The sequence below is a fragment of the Hirundo rustica genome, chromosome 1 (assembly GCF_015227805.2).
Source record: "Hirundo rustica isolate bHirRus1 chromosome 1, bHirRus1.pri.v3, whole genome shotgun sequence".
Lineage (NCBI taxonomy): Eukaryota > Metazoa > Chordata > Aves > Passeriformes > Hirundinidae > Hirundo > Hirundo rustica.
The window spans coordinates 136,037,391-136,059,212 of record NC_053450.1 but is presented as its reverse complement, the minus strand read 5'-3'; the positions used below and the strand labels follow the sequence as shown (position 1 = coordinate 136,059,212).

At 36.1% G+C, this 21,822-nt stretch overlaps 1 protein-coding gene across 2 annotated transcripts in view; it reads right to left on the bottom strand.

Annotated features, from left to right (window-relative positions):
* Positions 1-2,582: 2,582 nt before the first annotated feature.
* The window catches only part of LOC120750511 (macrophage mannose receptor 1-like), a 53,739-nt gene continuing 34,499 nt past the window's right edge, over positions 2,583-21,822 (bottom strand). The window contains exons 16-30 of one of the 2 annotated variants that reach the window (XM_040059321.2): positions 20,733-20,774; positions 20,452-20,615; positions 19,493-19,560; positions 18,463-18,563; positions 17,748-17,890; positions 16,906-17,020; positions 14,291-14,460; positions 12,157-12,259; positions 11,039-11,268; positions 9,798-9,963; positions 9,322-9,474; positions 8,384-8,500; positions 6,941-7,108; positions 4,393-4,452; positions 2,583-3,937 (exon numbers count right to left, since the gene is read on the bottom strand). In XM_040059321.2, the coding sequence (XP_039915255.1) occupies positions 3,687-3,937; positions 4,393-4,452; positions 6,941-7,108; positions 8,384-8,500; positions 9,322-9,474; positions 9,798-9,963; positions 11,039-11,268; positions 12,157-12,259; positions 14,291-14,460; positions 16,906-17,020; positions 17,748-17,890; positions 18,463-18,563; positions 19,493-19,560; positions 20,452-20,615; positions 20,733-20,774 (2,051 nt within the window). In that variant the 3' untranslated portion in view covers positions 2,583-3,686. The remainder of the gene's footprint in view (positions 3,938-4,392; positions 4,453-6,940; positions 7,109-8,383; positions 8,501-9,321; positions 9,475-9,797; positions 9,964-11,038; positions 11,269-12,156; positions 12,260-14,290; positions 14,461-16,905; positions 17,021-17,747; positions 17,891-18,462; positions 18,564-19,492; positions 19,561-20,451; positions 20,616-20,732; positions 20,775-21,822) is intronic. The other variant, XM_058420377.1, reaches the window with a different exon arrangement.

Here is a 21,822-nt window from a genome sequence, read left to right as displayed (position 1 = left end):
AAAAACAAGTAAAACATACTAAGTCAGCTTTACCTCAGTGTTTGTGTGTTTGTCTGAGCAGATTGCACCACAGCCCACAAAGCGGGAAAGAAAACCAGAGGACTGTGAAGATGTGTTCCAGGATCAGCCATGGGGCAAGGCACAGCCTGACATTTTAAAAGTGGTGAGGAACAAAAGCTGCCGGGGTTTCTGTTGAATCAGCATTGTTCCTTTGGCACTCTCTGCCCCCAGGCAGGAAGTTACACTCACAGTGTGCAGATTCACCACCTTTCTTCTGAAGTCCTAACTTTTTCAGAGAAAAGGGGAAACAAGAATTAGACACAAGGGTATCAAGAAATAGCAATGTGAAGAGATAAAACCTGACACACTATTGAAGACTGCCATCAAGTCATTCCTCAGGTGCCCACAGAAATGGGTGAGTGAGATCACCTGGGTTCAACTGGATGCTTCCCTACATTCATTTCTAAAAAAAACACTTATATTAAAACATGAAAGTAATTTTGTGATTGTTTAGCCTGCTATAACTAGATACAAGATTTTAAACCAGAATCTCCACACATAGGACAATCACAGTCTCCAAGCTATAAACATTTATTTCTTTCAAAAAAGCATACTCTAAACCTCAGCAGGAACATTCAAGCCTTAAAAAAAAAAAAAAAAAAAAAAAAAAAAAAAAAAAAAAGTGAACAACCTTTCTATTTTCATACTACATAATGAATGATTTTTTTTCCTTTCATTTTTCTAAACCACCTGATCAAATACAAGAAATCTAAGCAGCATCAGAGTATTATGGATTATAGATATAAACTATCAGGGATCAGTTAAAACATTTATTTGCTTTTCTATTCATATTCCATTGTTCAAATTATCAATTTTTTTTTTCAAGGAATTATTTTCCTTGATTTTACAGCAAGTATATTTTAGAAAAGCAAGAACCCAATTCCTCTGTAAATATATATATGTATATACACAAAAGACAGACTGAGACCTCCCCTAAGTGGTCTCGTCTGCTTGGAGACAAAGTAAGAGATCAGAAGAGCAACAGCTTGGTTCTAAGGCACCTGACCAACCCCAATATGAATAGCAGACAGTAGCAGAAAATTGTTGAAATATTCGGTGAAGGATCAGAATACATAAAATATAAAAATCAGAGTGTGTCCATATGAACATGACTCATTTCCAATAAGACACATTTCTTTTTTCCAGTCAAATAGAGAAGCATATTTTACCTATCTTTTCCTAAGTAAAAGCTTTCCATTTGATCTTATATTAATTAGATACTACTTAAAGTATTCAAGCTTGTTTGTTTCTCTACCTTCTACTAAAAAACTTCTGTTAGAGTTTTCTATAAAGTATCAGGGTTAATCTTCTACTTATGACATGGAACTGTAATGATTTCCTGAGCTGTAAAGGCTACCGTTTCTATACTAACATTTTAACGGAAAATTAGCTTAAATTCCATTGTCTTTAAATAGGAGGTACTGTAAGCCATGCAGCTTAAATTTCCTCCTCTTCTAAAAATTCTTCAAGTCTTTTTCACTCATACTCTTTCTGAAATGAGCAGGCTAAGCAGCTCCATCTTCAGAGCAGGGCTTCTTAATTGGAACCTTCTCTATTTTTCTGTACCTTTTTGCACAGGAGAGCAGAACTGATACAGCATTTCACAGAAGCACCTACATCTACTGCCAGCTATTAACTAGAATTGCATTTTTAATTCTCCTCAACTCAGAGATGATGCTGGACTTCAGGAAAAATGAATAGATGAATGAGATCAGAGTAGTTCTGGATTCCATCCTTGGCACTTTGTAAGTATGTCAAAGAACCACAAATGAGACATGCCCTCTATTTTTATCTTCTTTACAACCATACCTTTGCATGTGTGCACAAGAATAAAGGTTATCTGAAGAATGACTGAGTATACAGATACCATTTTAAGATTGTGCAGGGCCCAGAAGAGGACAGGGATTTTTTAGGTGAGACTGCACCTGTTTGATGTTTGCTCAACAGCCAGCACAGTGAGGCTGGGATTCCAGTCAGGGTCTCTTGGCCTTTCATTTCCTGTTTCACATATATGTCTACCTGGCACCACTCCTCCATGTAAGGGAAACAACATGACCCTTACTAACATTAATCAGTCAGTCAAGAGCTTTCTGTCACATCAGATGGCATATAAAACCATTAGAGGTACTGACCCTTGAAAAAACATGCTTAAACAACTGCACATTAGAAAGGGAAACAGCAGGAGGAACAGAGCAAGGATATAGCTGGGAGAAAGAGTGCTGGGCAAAGGAGTTCCCAGAGAAATTTTCCCATCTTACCTACATATGTATGTAATTCAAGATTTTTATTAAGTCTCTCAACTTATTTTTGTTTTGTCTTTAAGCAGATAATCCTGGGACAGATTCAGGAAAATATGGTTAGTATAATACTTGATTGCAGTTTTGATGGAATGTCTCCCCAGTGGTATTATCTCCTTTTCCACTTTATCATGTTACATTGACTTATATAGATGAGACTATAAAATGCAAAACTATTTTAAAAATCAAAGTTGGTCATTTTTTATTTCACAGAGTAAAATTTGAAACCACAAAATCAATCCTTGCAAACCTTTGTATGCAAGTGAGGAATCATGCATGATTTACATTTTACAGGATCTACAAAATCTGTTCCTTGGGGAATATAAGATGTCCATAAATAGTAGCTGATTTAACCATTTTAGAAAGTAAATAAAATCAGTGTAGTAACTATTACATTGGTAAAGCTAACTGTTCTTTACTTGCAGCACACATCCCACAAACCTATGCTACTTATTGAGAAGCTGTAGAGAGCAGTACCAAGATGGGATCACCTGTGATCATCTGTGAAGAAACCTTCTGCTCAGAGAACCTTCAGAACCTGCACAGGCAATTTTTCTCCCTCTCCTCAGTAACTGTTGCCTGATAAGAAGGAAGTCTTGCCATGACCTTCATCACCTCTCACCAACAAATCCACCTGTGGCCAGCCAAAACTGGCAGCTAAGATCAACAACACTTTTCCACTCCAGAGGTTTGCCTCCATATTTTACCTGATTAAATCCTAGAATACATAAACTACATGTACTACGTTCTTGGTTTTCTGTGTTGTATGAAGTTGTGGGAACTGAAATATCATAAAAGTCTTTTTCCTTACATGGTTCAAAGGGGAAATGTGCCCAAATACAGACTTATCCTCTAATAACTATGCCTGTGCTTAAGTCCATGGGAATGTTTGAAAGATGGTAGAATTAGAAGATTGTTACTGAATAGCTTTGAGTATCTGTTCAATAGCATGGTTTGAAATAAATCTGATGCAGAAATGTCAAATCTTGTGTGCATTCCTCAAGTGGATCTATCTACGTTTTACTTTATTTTATCCATTTCTATTGTGCCATTTAATAATCAGTCAACATGATGACTTTTCTTAAGACCCACATTCACCAGTGTGATCATCAAATCCTGAGACTGAAACCTTTCATCTTATATAAAGGTTACAAAATAAAGTAACTGCAGTGTGTGACATTACACACACACTGAAACAGGCTATTACAGTAATTGCACATGAGAAAACACCTTTGGCTGCATTCTAATTGCATAATTTTAATAAAACAAGGCACATTTTATTACATTACATTTTATATTACATATTACATTACAGTTTCTTTTGTTACATTACAGTGTTGCATGTTCATTCTGCTCTATGTTGGTCACAAGATCCTTTGTGTCACTAATTCCAGGAACTGTATCACCATTAAAATACAAATTATTCTCAAAGCTGTCATTTGTTGGCAAGCAATTCTTTCTTCTTTTGTAGAAGAGATATCCTCCAAGGCCACTTCCAGCTAGGATGATGACACCAACAATAACTGTAACTCCTGTTTTGCTGTGGTTTAGGGTGGAAGTCTTCTCATCTTTTGTCATTGCTGAAAACAAATAGGAAGAAATCAAGAGAGTGAAACATACTCTATTAGACTGCTGAAAACAAGTTCTTTAGAATTCATGATCTTTTAGGAAAAAGGGGTTCATTTGTTTCAAAGTAATGAGAAGAAAAGGTAGCAACATAAAAGGACTTGATTTTAAATCACTAATATTGCATGCTATATCACAAATTACTAGGGTTTTTGTTGGGTTTGTTGTTGTTGTTGTTGGGTTTTTTGTTTGTTTGGTTGGTTTGTTTTGTTTTGTTTTCTAAATATGCATTTGGAGATGCACCCAGACAGAGTATATTGTGTACTATTAGGAAATAGTGTCATCCTAGGAAACAGGTACAGTACTTGGGTATATCAGAAAATTTAAGAAACATAATACAGAAGATTTTTTTTTTTTTTTTTATGATCTTATGTGGGATTTTTTTCTACTTGAATGACAATATTCTTACCCATTGTAGGTATCTCAGCTGGTGGCATTTCAGATGCTGGTGGTATTTCAGTTGCTGGAACTTGAAAATATTAAAAAAATATTTTTGTGTTATTATTTATTATTTATGTCTATATTTTGGAGCATACTGAAAATCATGCTCAGATAAATACATGGTAATACCACTAAATACTGAAAACACTTGGGTTTAGTTCATACAAAATTACATACTCCTGAGGCATAGCACAATGGTCTAGTGTATTCTGGTCTCACACGTAGTTATTTACATAAACTAGCAAAAAAGAACTATTATCAAAAAGCTCCGTGAAGACTGATCCAGACATCAGAGTGAAACCACAAGAAAATCTATGCAGCATCTTGAGGATAGACATGGCCAATCATCATCCTCAATACTGGCCAATCATCATCCTCAATACAATTAAAAATACTTGAAGTACTTGTTATATAAACATAGAAAGTGTAATAAATTTGGTTTGCCAAGAGACTTTGATGGCTTACGTGCATAGACACTTGAAATCATTCACGAACTTCACAATGTATCACATCTGAACTAAAAGGTTTGTAGCTCATTTAAATTTTAACACCTGGATCATGAAATCTGGCTTGCAGGGTAAATGGGCCATCATTTAAGATGAAGGTCCTTATTTGACCATGTGGGTATAAAATCAGCATATTACTAAATCTTCAATCAATAGTCATGTTTCATCCTGAAAAAGGTGAGCTCAGGAATTTAAATTATTTTTAACTGTCCTCACTTCCATCTTTTCCATACTGCTGCCCAGTGACAGCAGAGAGGGTGTGGGCACCACTGTGCAACACAGGATGTTCCCTCTGAATATCAGGAAATACTTTTTCACTGTGAGGTGACTGAGCACTGGCACAGGCTGCCCAGGGAGGTTATGAATCTCCATCCTCGGATTGTCACTACAGGCCTTTATAAGAAGTCCCTCTCCAGCTGTCTTGTGAGACCCCTTTAGGCACTCTAATATCTCTTTAGAGCCTTCTCTCCTCCTGGCTAAGCACCTCCTCACTTATGAAATAAAATTAGATAATTTATGGGATAGACTTGCTACAGAACTCTCAAATTAATATGGTAAAAAATTGCTCAATAAATGAAACAGAAAACAACATCTATTCTATGGAAGACTTCAGTCATGTTTTTGTGTTTCAGCCTCTTCAGAAAACAGCAAACATAACCAGCAATAGCCAGTGCAAGTCAGTAAAACCATGCTTCTGATGCTCCATTTATTGGTCTGTAGCTATTTAGGTTTGTTTAAATTCTACACATGGAGCAGTTCTGAAAAACTATGCCAAGAAAAGCTGCATTTCTCTGACAATACAGGATGAGATTGTGTCCTAGTTCAGGGTGATTGAATATATAATCCTTGCATTGACACTGGAATTAGGTTGAATCCGTGGCATTTCAGATGGGTAGACTAGACTGGCTAAAGCTAATCCTAGAAAAAAGTAACTAGCTTTCATCTGCTTCAGCTCTTTTCAGTGGCTCAGCATCAAAACAGGTGAATGCCAAGAGCAGCACAAATAGTTGAATTGAATGGTTAAAAGGAACAGTGGTGATTTAACACTTGGTACCCATGTCTATGAATTTTTGTCAATTACAATGCAAAATATAGATAAACGGACTCTGAATGGATGGATATGCTGAGATTTTGCAGTATTTCCTGTAAAAGATACAGTCACCATTACAAGCATTTGAGTAAGTAAGAATAATTTTGCATGAGAACAAATTTACAGAAAGGATAGCAGAATTTCTCTCATTTCCAGTATTGTAGAGGAAGTGGGTATATTGCAAATACACATTTCAACCTTCTTAGCAAGCATAAGAGATTTTGGTATTGCAATATATGCTGAAAGAAATTATTATGATGACTTTTAGGAATACATATGCACTAGATGTCCCTACCATCAAGTTTGCACACTCAGTTATTTCAGGACACTTTCAGTTGAGCATATTCAAACTGTGCTGTTTGCTTTGCTTTTCATTCATTCATCTTTTCACAACAGGAGGACACAAAGACAAAAGATCCCAAGCTGTTAAATAATTCACGCTTCATAGTACTTGATTTATAGAAACACTACGTCATGCTCAGAAAACACATGCATGTGAGACCGGCAGAGGGAAATAAACAATAGCTACTCCACAGGCAGAGCAGAGGGGACACCCTGAGGAATATGTTTGCATATAGATGAGGCCAATTTGTGTATGCAAGGCATGGTCCTTACATTGTGATTTCTCAAACAACTGTCGATAGAAAACACACAAACTTGTCAAGTGTATATGCTAGGTACAGTTAAGATATGAGCACAGTCTTTTAAAAGAAATTCCTAAGGGACTTGACTACTGTCCAGAACTACTTCTGTTAAGAGTTGTTCTACGTTTTTATTGGCATGGAAATGTGCATCCTTTGGCATTTATAGAAACTCAGAACATCCAGCTGAAATGCATTGTGTGTAATGGCCATCAACTAATACCAGCATGCAGAGAGCATAATCCATTCATAAAACTAATTCATAAATGTAGCACTTACTTTTTGGCTTTTTACAGATGTATCCTTTGTAGGATGAGCAATAGACATTATTCCAATACCCAGAGTCTGCATACATTTCAACACAGTGCTCCTTTTGTTGAGGAGAAGGTTCTCCTGCATTCCAATTGACAAAATTCACTGCAGTGCTGTCTAGCCACAACCATTGTCCTAATTGAAAAAACATTGTATACAGGAAAAAAAAGATAGTATTAATTTCCATACTGACACCTTCACATGCTCTATATTTATTGCCTTGGTGAAAAATTTACTTGTCACCACTTTTGGAGACAGACCACTAAATTATTTACTTCTGACAAAACTTGTTGCCCCTAAGTTTTTATTCAAATGATACAATATCAATTTTTGGAAAATGACAGACAAATCTGGCTCATGGTGTTGCAAAGGCAAGACAGTTCCAAGAAGAATCTTCCCCAAGTCATAGGAATGGTGCAGTGTCAATTTTTTATTCCATTTATAAAAATAAGGGTAGTTAAAATTTAACTTAACTTCACTAGAATGCTCTTTATTTCAGTAATTTGTAGGAAGGTTTTGTGTTGCTCTTTTCAAAGTCAGCGCTGAAGTCTTTCTAGGTCCAATTTTATTCCGTTTGTTTTCCAGTTTCTGCTCATTTCCACAAGCTTTACGCTGACAATTTTCCTTTTTATAGATCTCCTTCCAAAATCTTGTGATCACTGTTGCTCAGTTATGCTTGAGACTTTCTGGTTCTTCCTTCCAGTTCCTTTTTTCTTTCTTTCTTTTAATAGTGCTATTTATTTAGAATAAATGTACTCCTTGTGACTGCAGGTTGTACTCAAGCAAATTTTTAGACTCAGCATGAAAATTGTATTTTGATTTCTTATAAGACTCTATATATTTTGCCTTTGTTTGGGCTCTTTTTTTATAATTCATGACACCCTTCATGTGAGGACATGGCAACTGAATACAATCTGGATACATACATAAAGCTATGAAATTTAGCCATGCAGTTAAGTTGAAATTACACTACTCCCAGTTAAGATTCAAGCAATGTAATTGAAAACTTATCTTGTCCCTCAGAAGTTTGTCATTCAAGTGCTTGGGTAGGCAGCTGTAAAAATAATCTTCCAAAACTCAAAAAAAACCCACCTCAAGTCACCTGAACTATTTGGCAATCTGCCACTGACAGTTATACTGGCATTTTTTGCCTGGACAGTACAAGAATTTAAAGTCTATCATAATGATATAAATATCTATTTTACTGAACATTAATTGCATTAATGTGAGAGCAATAATTATCAAATTTAAGATTTAATTAAAGCAGCTTGTTGTCTATTGTGCCTTGCTTTGTCTTCCTTATTACAGAAGTATAATGTGAAATTTTCAACACTTATGTCAAACATAAGTGTTTGCAGTAATTATTCACCAAAAAAAAAAACAACCCAACATTAAAAGTAGAGAAAGTACCATCCACATTTCTGTACATTCCTGTCCAAAATGTTGACGTTTTCCCTTCAAGTGGTTCAAGGCTGTCGGTCAGAAAGCGGGCTTCAGCTGGGTCTTCAACTGAGACCAAAGAAGCACCTGGAAGACAGGGGAAGAAAAATCTCTTGGAGATGTTTCACAGTGGAAAGCATTCTCATTGTCCTGTGGAGAAACTACTCCATGAGAACCCAGGAATCAGAAAAGAGAGGGAGAATCTTCTCACCCCATACCAGGTGTCTACATTTGCCATGGGTTTCACTGGTAGGTTTTTATTGACACAAGTCAATATATGCTTCCAGTGAAGATAAACCTATAACCAGTTCTGCTGGAGAGTGAATGAGATCTCTGCATAATCTAATGGGAGACCAGACACCTTAGTCATATTGCCACCAATGCTATAAACAACAGTGCTACAGGCATATGAAGTCCAGCATAATCAATCTTCATCCCTTTCCCAAAGAAGGAAGTTGAGAGAACTAAACTACACAACAGCCCTAGTTTACTCATATATTGTCCAGAATAAAGAGCTGTAACTTTCACTCCAGTGGTCTAAAACTGCAATAATCAAGGGGGAAAATTGATCAAGAAAACAAAAGATATAAATTCCATTAAAACAATCTTTAATATTTGCTGTGGACTAAGCTGTTTATCTCCTATCAGGGCCAAAGAACAAGTTTTCCACTTTCATGATCTTCACTCCAGGCCACAGAACTCCTCTCATTCTTGCTCCCACTGGCATGAGACACAGTGTGGGCCATTTGTAGAGGTTTTCCATTACCTCCCAAATTAAAGCAATAATTGGAAGCAACTGTCTTGCAATTAGACCATCCTCAAAATCACAAATCCACATAACACATGTTCAGCTTTCCACAGTTAGGAAAACAAGTCAGGAATATGTGCTCAATAAGAAGAATACCCACCTAGTCGAAGACATTCTAAAGATGCCTGGGCCCAGTTTCTTGAAGAGGAAGATTCAATGTAGTAGCAATGACCTCGGAAAGGGATCCAAGACCTGTGACCTTCTGATTCAGGACACTTTCCTGGAAGCTGAGGGGGCTCAGTGGGAGCTTGAACTAAGTAAAAATAGATTAAAACAAACATGTGGCTACTCCCTTACATTCACTGCCTTTTAATTTTTAGGTTTTTGATGTTGCAAGTTTATTCAATAGCAGAATAATGTGAGTCTAAGCTTTGCAAAATTATCTAACATTATTGATATAAAGTGATAGCTATTCACAGTCACACTAGCTCTTTCCCACTATGTCTTTGCCCTAATTTTAAAGGAGCCCAGTTCAACCTAAGTCTCGTGGTTTCATCTATTTAGCTCTTGAAATAAACCACAGCATCTCTAATGAGGAATTGATTGTAATTGCAATGGTCAGATTCAAGTGCTTACCATCAGACTTTTTGCAAACAGAGAAGTAACTTTCATTGCAGAATCCTGTCTTCCAGACTCCAGTAATGTCAAGATAGACACAGCCTATTTTTTGCTTTGGCTCCCCTTCAGCCCATTTTGTGTACTTCATTCTCCAGTTATCAATCCATTCATAACGCCCATTGGTCTAAGGAAAAAAACCATCAACTGGAATGAATTAACTCCATCAATCTAACTCTGTCTATGTAGTACCTTGTGCTAAAAGGATTTGGGATTTTCTTAGAAACAAATAACCAATGCAAATAGCTCAAACTTTGAAATTCTTGTGACAAACAGCTATTTATTGAGAAATACAACAGTGCAACAAGTACTTTTCAAAGTACAAAGCAAAAGGAAGTGCAGAGTGATATTGAGTTAATGTTGAACTTAACAATACCTTTAATTTTGGACTAATAACAATTCCATTTAAAATTATTTGTGGTAGTGAAATTCTGATTACTAATTTTTGCTGTTTAAACTAGCTGTTTCCCCAGAAGTTTAGAGACGCATAGATTATTTTGACTTGAAATACATTTTAAATGGTAATCATTTCCCACCAAAGCTGATTAACTCAGTGATTCATCCTGGTGATTAACATTAGGGGCATCTTTTGATTTTTGGGAACTGGTGTGTTATGTTCATATATTTGGGATTTTTTCATTTGTTCAGCCAAATGGAGTGTGTGGTGTCAAGCGTCTGTGTCAAAAAGGAAAAAATACTGTATTTAAATATGGAGAAAGCATAAAAATACCAAATAACTGAGAAGAGGGAGGCAAATAAAATTAAACTAGGTAAACTAATTAATTATTTTGCTAACTATCCTCAAAAATGTTAAAATAGTCACAGTAATATCATCTTGTTATATTTCTCAAAATTGGGCATCATTATTAAAAGAGATGCTTTCTTCTGTAAATTCTAAAATATGAGGATTTTATATCACATATATATCACTTTTACACTTGTGATATATAAATAGATATTCAAAGATGCTAGCCTTATTTAGAAGTGCACAAGTGGAATATCACAGAAACCTGTGAAAAGCACGTACAATATATACAGTTTAATCAGATTAACAGAAGAGGATGGATTCTTCTGACAGCACAAAGAAATATTTATGTCCAAGATATAAACAAGCTAAAGTAAAGAGAGATGACAAGACTTTTCAGTTCCTGATTTGTCCACGAGAGAAGCAGCATCATGTTCAATTAGCTTAATGTTCTTACCACATTACTGTTAAGACCAATCCACACAGGCACCCCATACTTTAATATCTTCAGCCACAGGAACGAATGACTGTAGGGGTCTAAGACGCTGGAAAGGTCAAATTGATTTTGTTTGCAGTTTTTCTGTGCTTCTTCCCATGTCATTTTGGTATGGATGAACAAGTAACTACTATTCCCATAACGGATAATGTTAGATAGGGATGAAGTTGTAGCAGGTAGAAATTCAGCATCTGTAAAATAAAGGGTGAAAAAAGACCCATATACTTGTTCAAAAGGGGAGTTTGATTTCACTATGGTTGCAAATAGAACTAAACAAAAGTCTTCCTTCTTTCATATTCCCAGATTCTTTATTTCATATTCCCATATTTATAATCAGCATGGGTTAGATGCACTATGCTTTAAGCCAGCATCAGTAGTATAATTGAGTTACAAAACTGTAGAAAGGAAAAGAACTGCTTAAAGCAACTTCTGACAGAGTAAAGGAGCATTCTGTATAATCATCAAGAATAGTATTATTGAAATTACCTAGGATTAGGTCATAATTTTTTCATAAAATCTTTTTTCATCAAATGAAATGGTTTGCAGAAACTGTTTGGTTTTCCAAGGATTTTTTTTTCCCAAGAAATAAAATGTTCCCAACAGACCAGTCCTTAAAACTTATTCAGATACTTAAACTGATGCTAGATTTAAATATTTTAATCTCATTTTTTGGGGGCAATTTTGCTCAGTTCAGTGCAGATGAGTTAATTCCAGACATCTCACGCTACATGTACAAACCAGTATTTTCCATAACATGTTTTGAAAGCCAGTGTGCTCAAAAAATTAAAAAACTATGGAACAAATGTCGTATCATGGGTCATACTTGACACAAAGATGCAGATACAAATTCCGGCTCAGGAAAATAGCAACACAGCATTTGCTGGGAAGGGTCAGATGAGAGCAGTGACTAACCAGACTCCTGACACATTTGACTATTTGACCCTTTTGTTCCTGCCTGAAGAACAACTTGTGCATTTATCTTTATTGGAAACAAAATTATGTTTAAATCCACATATTTAAGCAATTTCCTGAAAACAAAACAAAACAAAAGGTTTGGTTTTAACTAAAAAGAGAAGTACCTGCATTAATTTGGCATATATATCCTCTGCTGTTATCGCAACTCTGATCAGCCCACTTCCCTGCTTCCTTAACAGGTTTGTTTTTCATGACAACACAATCAGCCTCGAGGCAAAGAGATATAACATCAGTTAAAAGTAGCAAATACTAAACTTTTGTCTCCCATTTACATCTTCAGACTCAAGTAATGCAGTAATCTTACTCTCGTATCTTTGTAACACTTAAGAGCACAAATTTTAAGCTCCACAAGTGATCTGGAAGTTCTATTCCCTTACACTTCAGAGATTTCTTTGTTACTTTCTATTGCACTACATTGGGGTGAGTAAGAGGAAATTCTAGTATTCTCGATCCTCAGGCATACAGCATGGAGAGGAGTCACAGGCAATTTAAAGAGAAATTAGAACAATCATTGTAGAAAAGACTGGATAACTTTGCCCAAGAAATAAAACATAATAAATTTTATTTATTAATTTAAATAAAATTAAAGTGCAATGCAACAAGTTTCAGTTATAATAGTACCGTTTCAAGCTGTAATAGTACACATAGCAAAGATAGAACAGCTCCTGCCCAAAGGCAGCCACTGCTGTCAGTACCACCCTTACGATGACATTTCAACTTCTCTGACATGGACACAATAGCTAGAAATTATATTAGCGCTTATTAAATAAACAGTGATTAGTGCAAAAGCCTGCAGGGTTACAAGTGACCTTGTGTAATGAAATATCAATATTTATTTTATTCTCTTTATTTGTTTGCTTTTTTCTGTCCATGAGAAGATGTTCAGATAATTATTTCATTTATGGGTGAAAAGCATTGGGACTTAAATCTTCCAAACTGAACTAATTTGTACTAACTATGATAACACTTTTTGTTAAGATCAAGTAAGCTTAAAAAAAAAAATGAAAAGGGGAATTTATTAGTTGTCACAAAAGACGTCATAAAAATCCTATTATTTTACATAGAGACAAACATTTTTTTTTCTTTGAGAAGTAGCATTTAAAAAATATTTTCCTTTGTAACTCCAAATTCTACTTAATTTTCTTCTTCCTTTAGAGATAAGAAGCTTACAGGTGCTACTTTCAAAGATATGGAAAAGGATATTTTACATAAAAATTAAATTTCTACATTAAAAACATTATTGAAAAGAAACACAGCACTATAAAGTGCTGTAGTTCCAGAGTTCAGAACTACCTTCATACACATGGTCAGAGAGAAAGGAACTCTGTGACCCATCAGAACAGTTTGTTTGATAGAGAAACAGAGAAAGTGATTTTCTGGTGGTTTGGGTTTTTTTTTTCCCTTGTAAAAAGTGAATGGCTTTTTATAGACTCGTGTCATTTCTGTAACTGTCACTGGCAGAATCTGCTTATCTGCTTATATGTAAGCCACCTGTTTCAGGGGAATGTTTGTAAACACTGCCTTGCAAACTTACATGCCAACTGGGAAACCTGCCAAGTTCCTGCACAACTGTCACCAGAGGACTAGGAGGATGTTCTCTTTGTTGTGCTTTTGGGGAAATGCCATGGGGCAGGAGAACAACTGCCCTCTTTACAAAGCCCATGAGAGAACACAGGCTGAACACAAAAGCTGTGTAGACTTCACAAACACAGAGAACTGAAAACTGAAACAAGTCTTTGAGCACTCCACAGATCCTGTCACCAGCTGATACAGCAACTGCACAAGGGCTCAAAACAATTCACTCTGCCTGGATTTATATGTATGTGTACAAGTATGAAAGTAGTAAGTCAAGAAGCAACATGCCTAAAATCACCACAAATGCATGAATTCAATCTTATTGGTATTGGTCTCTTTTCCCTAGCAGAACAAGTGATAGGACAAGAGGAAATGGCCCAAAGTTGTGCTAAGAAATTGACACAACTAGATTGGATATTAGGAAAAATTTCATCACCAAAAGAGTTTTCAGGCATTAGATCAGGCTGCCCAGGGATAAGTGGTTAAGTCACCATCCCTGGAGGTATTTAAAAGACATGTAGATGCAGCACTTAGGGACATGGTTTAGTGGTGGCCTCGGCAGTGCCATATTAATGGTGGAACTAAACAATCTTAGAAGCCTTTTCCAAGATAGATGATTCTATGAAATCAAATTTCAGTGAACAATTTGTGATTGCTATTTACCTGGCTGCTATACGCATATAAATCCATATGTCCCGATGGGAAGCCTTTGGCCCAGTTTGTAAAGTAAACCCCTGTTCCATCTGTCCAGAGGAACCTCTTTTCATGATTTATATCATTTAATCCAATCCATGTCTCAGTGACAAAATCTTTTAAATGGAAGGTAAGGAAAGCTAGAATAAAAAAAAAAAAGTAAAGAAAAATAGGAATAATTTTAATATAAGACAGATAAAATGTTTGGCTTCACTGAGATTAGTGATATTAAGTACTTTTTCTGAAATACAGAACACTCCACTGCTGATATCACAAGCAAGTGAGATGAAAAGGAGATGAATGTTGAGTTTGATGAACGGGGAACCAGACATATATAACTGTGACTTTGGGCAAAATACTTCATCTAAGTATCTGAGCTGGTATTGGAATGAACCCCCAAAACATGACAGCAGTGGTTTTTATAATGTCCCAAGATATTTCTGAATCCTAGTTCAAGACATTAACAGCCGTGGGTATCACATACATTTCTGATAATCCCACAAGAGTGGTTGCCGCCAGGTTGCACCGAGCTCCGGCCATTTGTGTATCTGCACAAGCAGTGCTGTTCCAGAACCACGGGAGTGTATCTTACCTCCCTGGACAGCTGGGCAATAGCCTGCACTGCCTTGGCAGGGAGCAAAATGCGCAAGAAACATGCTTCAAATGAGACTGAACAGAACTATTAAACACAAGCAAATCAATTATCACAGCTTTGCACAGTCCAGGTGGGTGCTGATGTGTCTTAGCTAAGGTGGCTAGCTCACAAATAGAGCAGGCTATGCCAGCTGATAGTCATCCATTATGAACACTATGAATTACATTCAATCCACTAATCCATTATACATTGAACGTGGTGATAAAATGAATATACCATGGCTTCTGCTAACTGCTGCAATCATGTATGAACTTCTTTTCCTCTGAAAAGAATAGATTAATTTCTGCCTGCTCTGTTAATCATTCACCTTCTTTTGTTGCCTTTTTCCCAACCTGGAAATGAAACTCGAGATAATTTTAGTAAGAAGGTAATATAAAAGGGGATCTTTATTCGAAGGCCTTCAGAGGCAGTTATGGAAAAAAGCCCACCCCCGCAGGGGTGAGAACATTTTTATAGGTTAGGAAACTAGCATAATTGATAAAAGGCACCAGTTAGGAGGACAAGTGGTGATGCAATTTCACCCCAGGTCAAGCCCCTTCTCTGGAGCCCCCCTTCAGTACTTGTACTTTGTCCATGAGAATGTATCTGGGAGAGTTGTTCTCAGCCTCAGTTCCCAGGAAGAACCAAGACAGCACTGAAGCCTTGTACCTCCTGGGGCTTGGAGCTCTGGAATTTGTTTTATCTCTCTGCTTAAAGAAAGGCCATGGAAAAGTACTGGGAAAACTAGTCACTAACAGAATATCCTACAGAGCTACAAATATATGTGTGAAGAGTATAAAGAACAGAAAAAAAGGCAAAACCTAAACAGCTTCACCTTCTGCATTTTTAAATGTATGCAGCTTACTCCTCCAGGAATGAAACCTGCAGGTTCCTTTGCCAAATATTAGCGTTGCTGTTCTGCCAGAAACTGTAATAGGAACTCAGGCCTTTATGCCTCCGCTTCCTGCAATGATAATAGTTTTGTGCTACTAGCTCCATTGCTCATTTCTCTTTTATCTGGAATTAAAGTCCTGCGCGTGAACTAACCACCTGAAATTTCTACTGCAGAAATTATGTAGGATAAGAATATAACTCTTTGAAAAATGAGTTTGATTCTTCAGCTCTTCACAAGTGGAAAACATAATTAGTACTAAGTTCTTTTCAGCGGTTTAAATTACAACTATTTATTTGTTCCGACTTCAATGCATTGTTTTACAATGGCTGAGTTTTCAGTGTCCTCTCTTGAGTTCACAGACAGTATGTGTTTTGCAGCATCTGTTTTTCATCACATTCACATGTAGGATAAAACAGTATACTAAAGGTCCATCTGTCAAAGTCACTCTAACGCCTATCAAGGTCTTCCCCCATTTTTAGTTTGAAAATGTGCCTTGTTTATTCAAGCATGAAGTAGCTTTCCCCTGCTCATCTGCATGGATGCAGCTCTTAGATTCATTACAAGCTCTTCTAGTGAAAAGTGGCACATCTGGGCATCTGCAGGAGCGCTCAAACCTGTTTCAAGTTGCCCACAGGCAAGTTCTCATCCTAAAATTGTTCTGCTTGATTTAACAGGAAAGCCATGCAGCAAGTTAATGCCACCTAGTGAAACCGCATTGTTTGGAATGGAAATTGCAGGGTCCAGCTGGCATCATGTGCAAGCAGGAAAAAACACTACTTTGGCTGCCAGGACAATACACACACACACACACACACACACACACACACACACACACATATATATCTATATCTATATATATATATATCTGAACCAACATTAAAATTTGGTAGATTCAAGTAAAGACTTCATTGTAGTTTTCTAAAAATTAGATGTTTTGGAACAAAAATCAGACGTGCAATCATTATTCAAATGTGTTTATATTCAGACAAAAGCCCCAGCCAGCCTGTAAGGATTAAATGGCATCTCATCGAGTTGCTACAAAACTGTGCACAGTACCTTGCACTTGTTCATTAGGGATCGAGGCCAGGTTTCCTCCTAAATTCATACAAGCTGTTCGTGCAGCATGCCAAGTAATGCGTTCCTCTTCTGTAGATCCAAATATTTTGTAACACTAAAATATTAACAAATGCTCTATGTTATCTTTACTCCAATATCCCTCAAATGATAATTATTCTTTTAAACAGAACAAGATGGAGAAAAGGCAGTAAATTAATCTTAAAAAATACATTCAGCTTTGAATTTTGGAACCAACTGTGTTGGTTCTGGTTCTATATAAAATTAAAAGTCTCATTAAAGTGTTTTGCTTAACAACTAGATTTGATCTGAAAGCTCTAGAAAATAAGCAAATCCTGACTTTTCTATAGACAGCTAGCAGTGCTAAGTTATGCATGACTGATCTTAGTCTGCTTGATCATTAATTTTATTCTACAATAGATACCATGTTAGTAAAGTTAAGGAAGACAAAATGTAGTCAGTAAAAAGGATTATGGTTTGGTTAAAAAACACCAAGATCAAGGCATCAATACTTCAGGAATTCTGACTAAATTCATATAAAATGATTCGAAAGGCTGACTAGAGAATTGTCTTTCATCAACTGCAACTGAATTTGCTTCATTAGAGTCATCAGAAAAGCACTTATCCTGCAAGACAATGGATGGGCGAACAAAGAAAAGAGTGCATATGTCATAGCTCTCTGCATAAAAATAACAATATTTTATTTTAATAAGAAACAGCATGATTAAAACAATCCCTTGTTTTCTATTTAATGTTTTGCCAAACATCCACCATGTGGATTCATTTTAGTTATGTATTTGTATTTTATGTATTTGTTATGATACCTTATTATGGAAAGAAAGCCAAGATGGACGACATCCTCTTGGAGTTGAAACTGTTGTTGGAGGAACAGTTGAATTAATGGAACTGTTGTGCCTTTCACATATGTAGGGATTTGGATAGCCACAGTTTATATCATTCCAAAATCCTGGGTGTAAGATAAATGAGAAACTGTATGACACCACAGCTCAAGTTGGTTAATGGAAATCAGTTGCACTCATTCTCACATACAGTTAAAGTTGAAAGATACAGTTTAGTTGAAAGATAACATAAAAGCTGTCTCTCAGTTTATTATCATTCAATATCAGTGTCTAGGAAAAATATGTCTTTTTTACTTTACACACACTGTAATTACAGACTGTTAAAAGTTTTGTAGAACCAGGTACTAGAAATTTCATAGTGACACATTGAGTCAATTTTAATAAAAATGATAAACCAGCAATCACAACCATAGACCTCTAGCCACAGACCTCTATCAGATCTTCCCCACAGTAGGCTTAAGAAGCACAAGAGCACAAAAATATTAAGTCCTCTAAGTAATACTTCAGTCTACTTCAAAACTTCTTGCAAAAGAGAGAAAAAAAAAAAAAAAACCACAAAAACAAAAACAAACAAACAAAAAAAAACCACCAGGAGGAAGGGATGCTTCTCAGAAGAAAAAGAATGTTGTGACACAAACATACAAATGATAAAATTCATGAAAGAACATACAAAACTCACCTAAATTCTTATACATAACTACACAGTTTTCATCATTATTTGCAAAGTTAGGTTCATGTGGTGCCCATGCCAAATAATTCACTGGAGTGCCATCCATCCAGCTTAAGAAAAACAATCCAACAAAACGCTTCTTTAACATAAAATAAAACTTCTTCCACATTAAAAAAAAGTAACTTTGCAATATGCTTAATATAGCTGTTCGTAGTAAAATGTACAAGGTTTTTTGACCAAATTACCTCTTTATTAGTTGCACTAAACATATTCTCTGCTCAAAGACATACAAGGTAAAATACAAACATTGAACAAGCAGAACATCCATGTAGATTTGGCAATGAAGAACAAAATTGTAACCAGGCAAATTATTAGGACACATGTTTCTAGTTGTCTGCAAGTGACAAAGGTGCCCAAGTTCATCCTTCAGACACACATACAAGGTACTTAGTCATCCAAGGGTCCTTACAAAACCAGCAAGGCAGTAACACTTCATTTTCAGAGGCTAGGTCACTCATTAACTGTGGACTGTAAGGAGAACTGGGAACCAAAGCATCTCTCCAGGCACTTCAAACACAGACTGAACTGAATCCAGGCCTGAATAAACACCACATGTCAAAATCAATATGGTGCTGCATACTGACACTCAGAAAGGCTTGCAGAAAACCTGCTTGACCTCACAGTGCAACAGCTATCATTGTTCAAGAAGAAGAAAATAGGTTTTATTTGTTTCCTTATTAGTGTCTGTTCTCAACAGTTAAGGACAGGGGGAAAGAACGTTTTTACCTACCAGAAGTCATATATATTTACAGTTCAGACATCTATTTATATTTTCAATAGAAATCACATAATAAAGGAAACTAAAATTCCTGAATAAAAATTCAGAATATATTAACTGCAGTGTAATTTTTCATCTGCTTTTGAGTGAATTTAGGAAACATGCAACATTTCTTCTGGATCATCTAGAGCTAAATTAAGATGGAATTAAACCACTTGAGAAGACAATTATTTTTAAGACTCAAAACTAGGTTTGACCTACCTTGTACGTTGGTCAATACTTAGTTGTAAACCGATGAAATATGCATCCTCTTTGCCATTCTTCAGTATCTAGAATGCAGAAATTAAAATCTTACAAATGTCCTCTATTATCATATAAAATGTTACTGATGACTAATATACCTGTAACTGACAGATATGAACTGGCTGTATTCTCTAGGTACAATTTTAGGTTAAAGCATCTCACAGCTGACAGTCCACAGGCAAACTTCACCATTGGCCAAAAGGTGTGGTCACTGTGATCAGCACTTCTCACAATTTTACTCGAAAGCCACAGAAATCAACACCTATTGCACAGTCTCAGCAGTGGGCTTTATCTACCTAGTTTCTTGCAAAGACAAACTCTTTCCTACATTTTGGATATAAAGTGATATATGTCCTTCTTTCCTCTCACTGTCACTCTTCAGCCAGCTCAAGAAATGTAGTTCAAATATTTAGGCACATTACTGATTAAAAACAAGTTGGCTTTAGCCAGCATAAAAAGCAAACTATTCCAATGATACAGGAAATAGGATTTTAAAGCTCTTTCTCATGGCATAGTCCATGTCCAGGTTTCTTCTCTCTCCATAATTCTATTCTCACAAAAAAAGGGGCAAAGGTGCAAACTTGAGGACCAAAAAGAGACCACTAGGTAGACTATAGCCCAGATAAACAATAAGATCTAAAGTCAATGTTCTGAGTGTTGCATGTAAATCAATTTCTGCTTTGATCCTCTACTTAAGACATCCTATACCATCATATCTCACCAGTGTAATACTTTTTGCTAAACTGAATCCACAGATCCCTTAAAAGTTGGTATTAGTTTGTTCATACAAATCTGGCTAAGTGTAACTGCAATTTCACTATCATAACTTGTAGGGCGAGGACCATGGTGAAAAGGATCTGTGCCCATGCTCACTTGTTATGGATGGTTTATTCCATAGTATTAAGGGGTTTTCTTACATATCGCCAGAGGAACTTTCTTTCACTTTCACTCTCAATGACAGAAAGGTCTCCAAAGTTCTTTTTGCAGAACTCACGACCATCTTCCATAGGAGCATTCTCCGTGCTGAAATAGTACTGTTTGTCTTCATGGATAATCCACCCATCCTCAGTCGTCCTGTATTCTGTAAGATAATTGCCAAGATAACAATTCTGCTCCTGAGACACAAGACATCCTCCTTGATAAAATTTTAACAATGCTTTTGAACACACACACACAGAGCAATAGCAGTAACACCTACCGGGGGCAGGAGATTCTGTTGGTTCAGGCTTCACACTTGCCCCTGTGAGATAAAAATATTTATTATGATTGTATACTTTCTGTCTGAAGAAAAGATATTTACTATGACTGATAGGCATTGTTTTAATACTGACATTGACTTCTACAGTTAGCAATGTGTTTAACACCAAAATGTAGAAGGAACTAAATATCCCAAATCTCTTATTTTTGGTATACTATTCCATTTTAAATACATAGTCATGTTCCCTGGTGCTATTTCTTTCATGCAAAGTATTATAAATACCTTGAACTTTACCTAAATCAAGTAATTTCTTAATGCATTGGAAGCAGTAAGCTTTATGTGCCAAAGCACTAACTCAATTAGGACAGTTGTCCTGGATCTCCTTCTCTCTCTTCTCCCCTGGTCACAAACACTTGAATTCTGGCTTAAACAGAGGCACCAGGAATGCAGGCTGGGTTATTATCTGATATGGTGTCCTAACTACTACAGAGTGAGGTTCTTCCATCTTTCTCTGGTTGAGAGTCACTTCTACCTGGATCTTACAAATTTCCTTAGATAAAATCTCACTGGAAAAGATCTCAAGAAATTAACTAGTCCTTTATGGAAAAAGGAAAAAAACAAAACCAAAAGCAAACCAAAACAAAACAAAAACAAACCAACCAACCAAACAAACGCCAACCATTCGACTAAAGAATTCCTTTGTTCGTTTTTGCTATGGCATCATGGAGAAGGCATCTTGGATGTCATCATTAGTATCTCAGGAAAGCAATTTATTATACAAGAAAACTCTGTCAGTTTAGGCTTACCAATTAGTTTTGTGTTAAAATAGAATCTCACAATAATGACATCTATTAAGAAAATCTATGCCTAAGAAATTCTTTTACCAATATAAGACAGAGCTGATATTTACTCTCAATAGCTAACGTAGCATCTCTATTTTGCTCCTCTCCATCCCACTGTAAAAATGCAGTAAAACAGTTAAATGTTCACTTTCTAAAAAGCTCAAATAGATGCACTGCTAGTGGAACTCAAGTGTTCCCTAAATTATAAATATGGTCTTGATGTCTTCAGCATTTAAAAAGCATCCAAA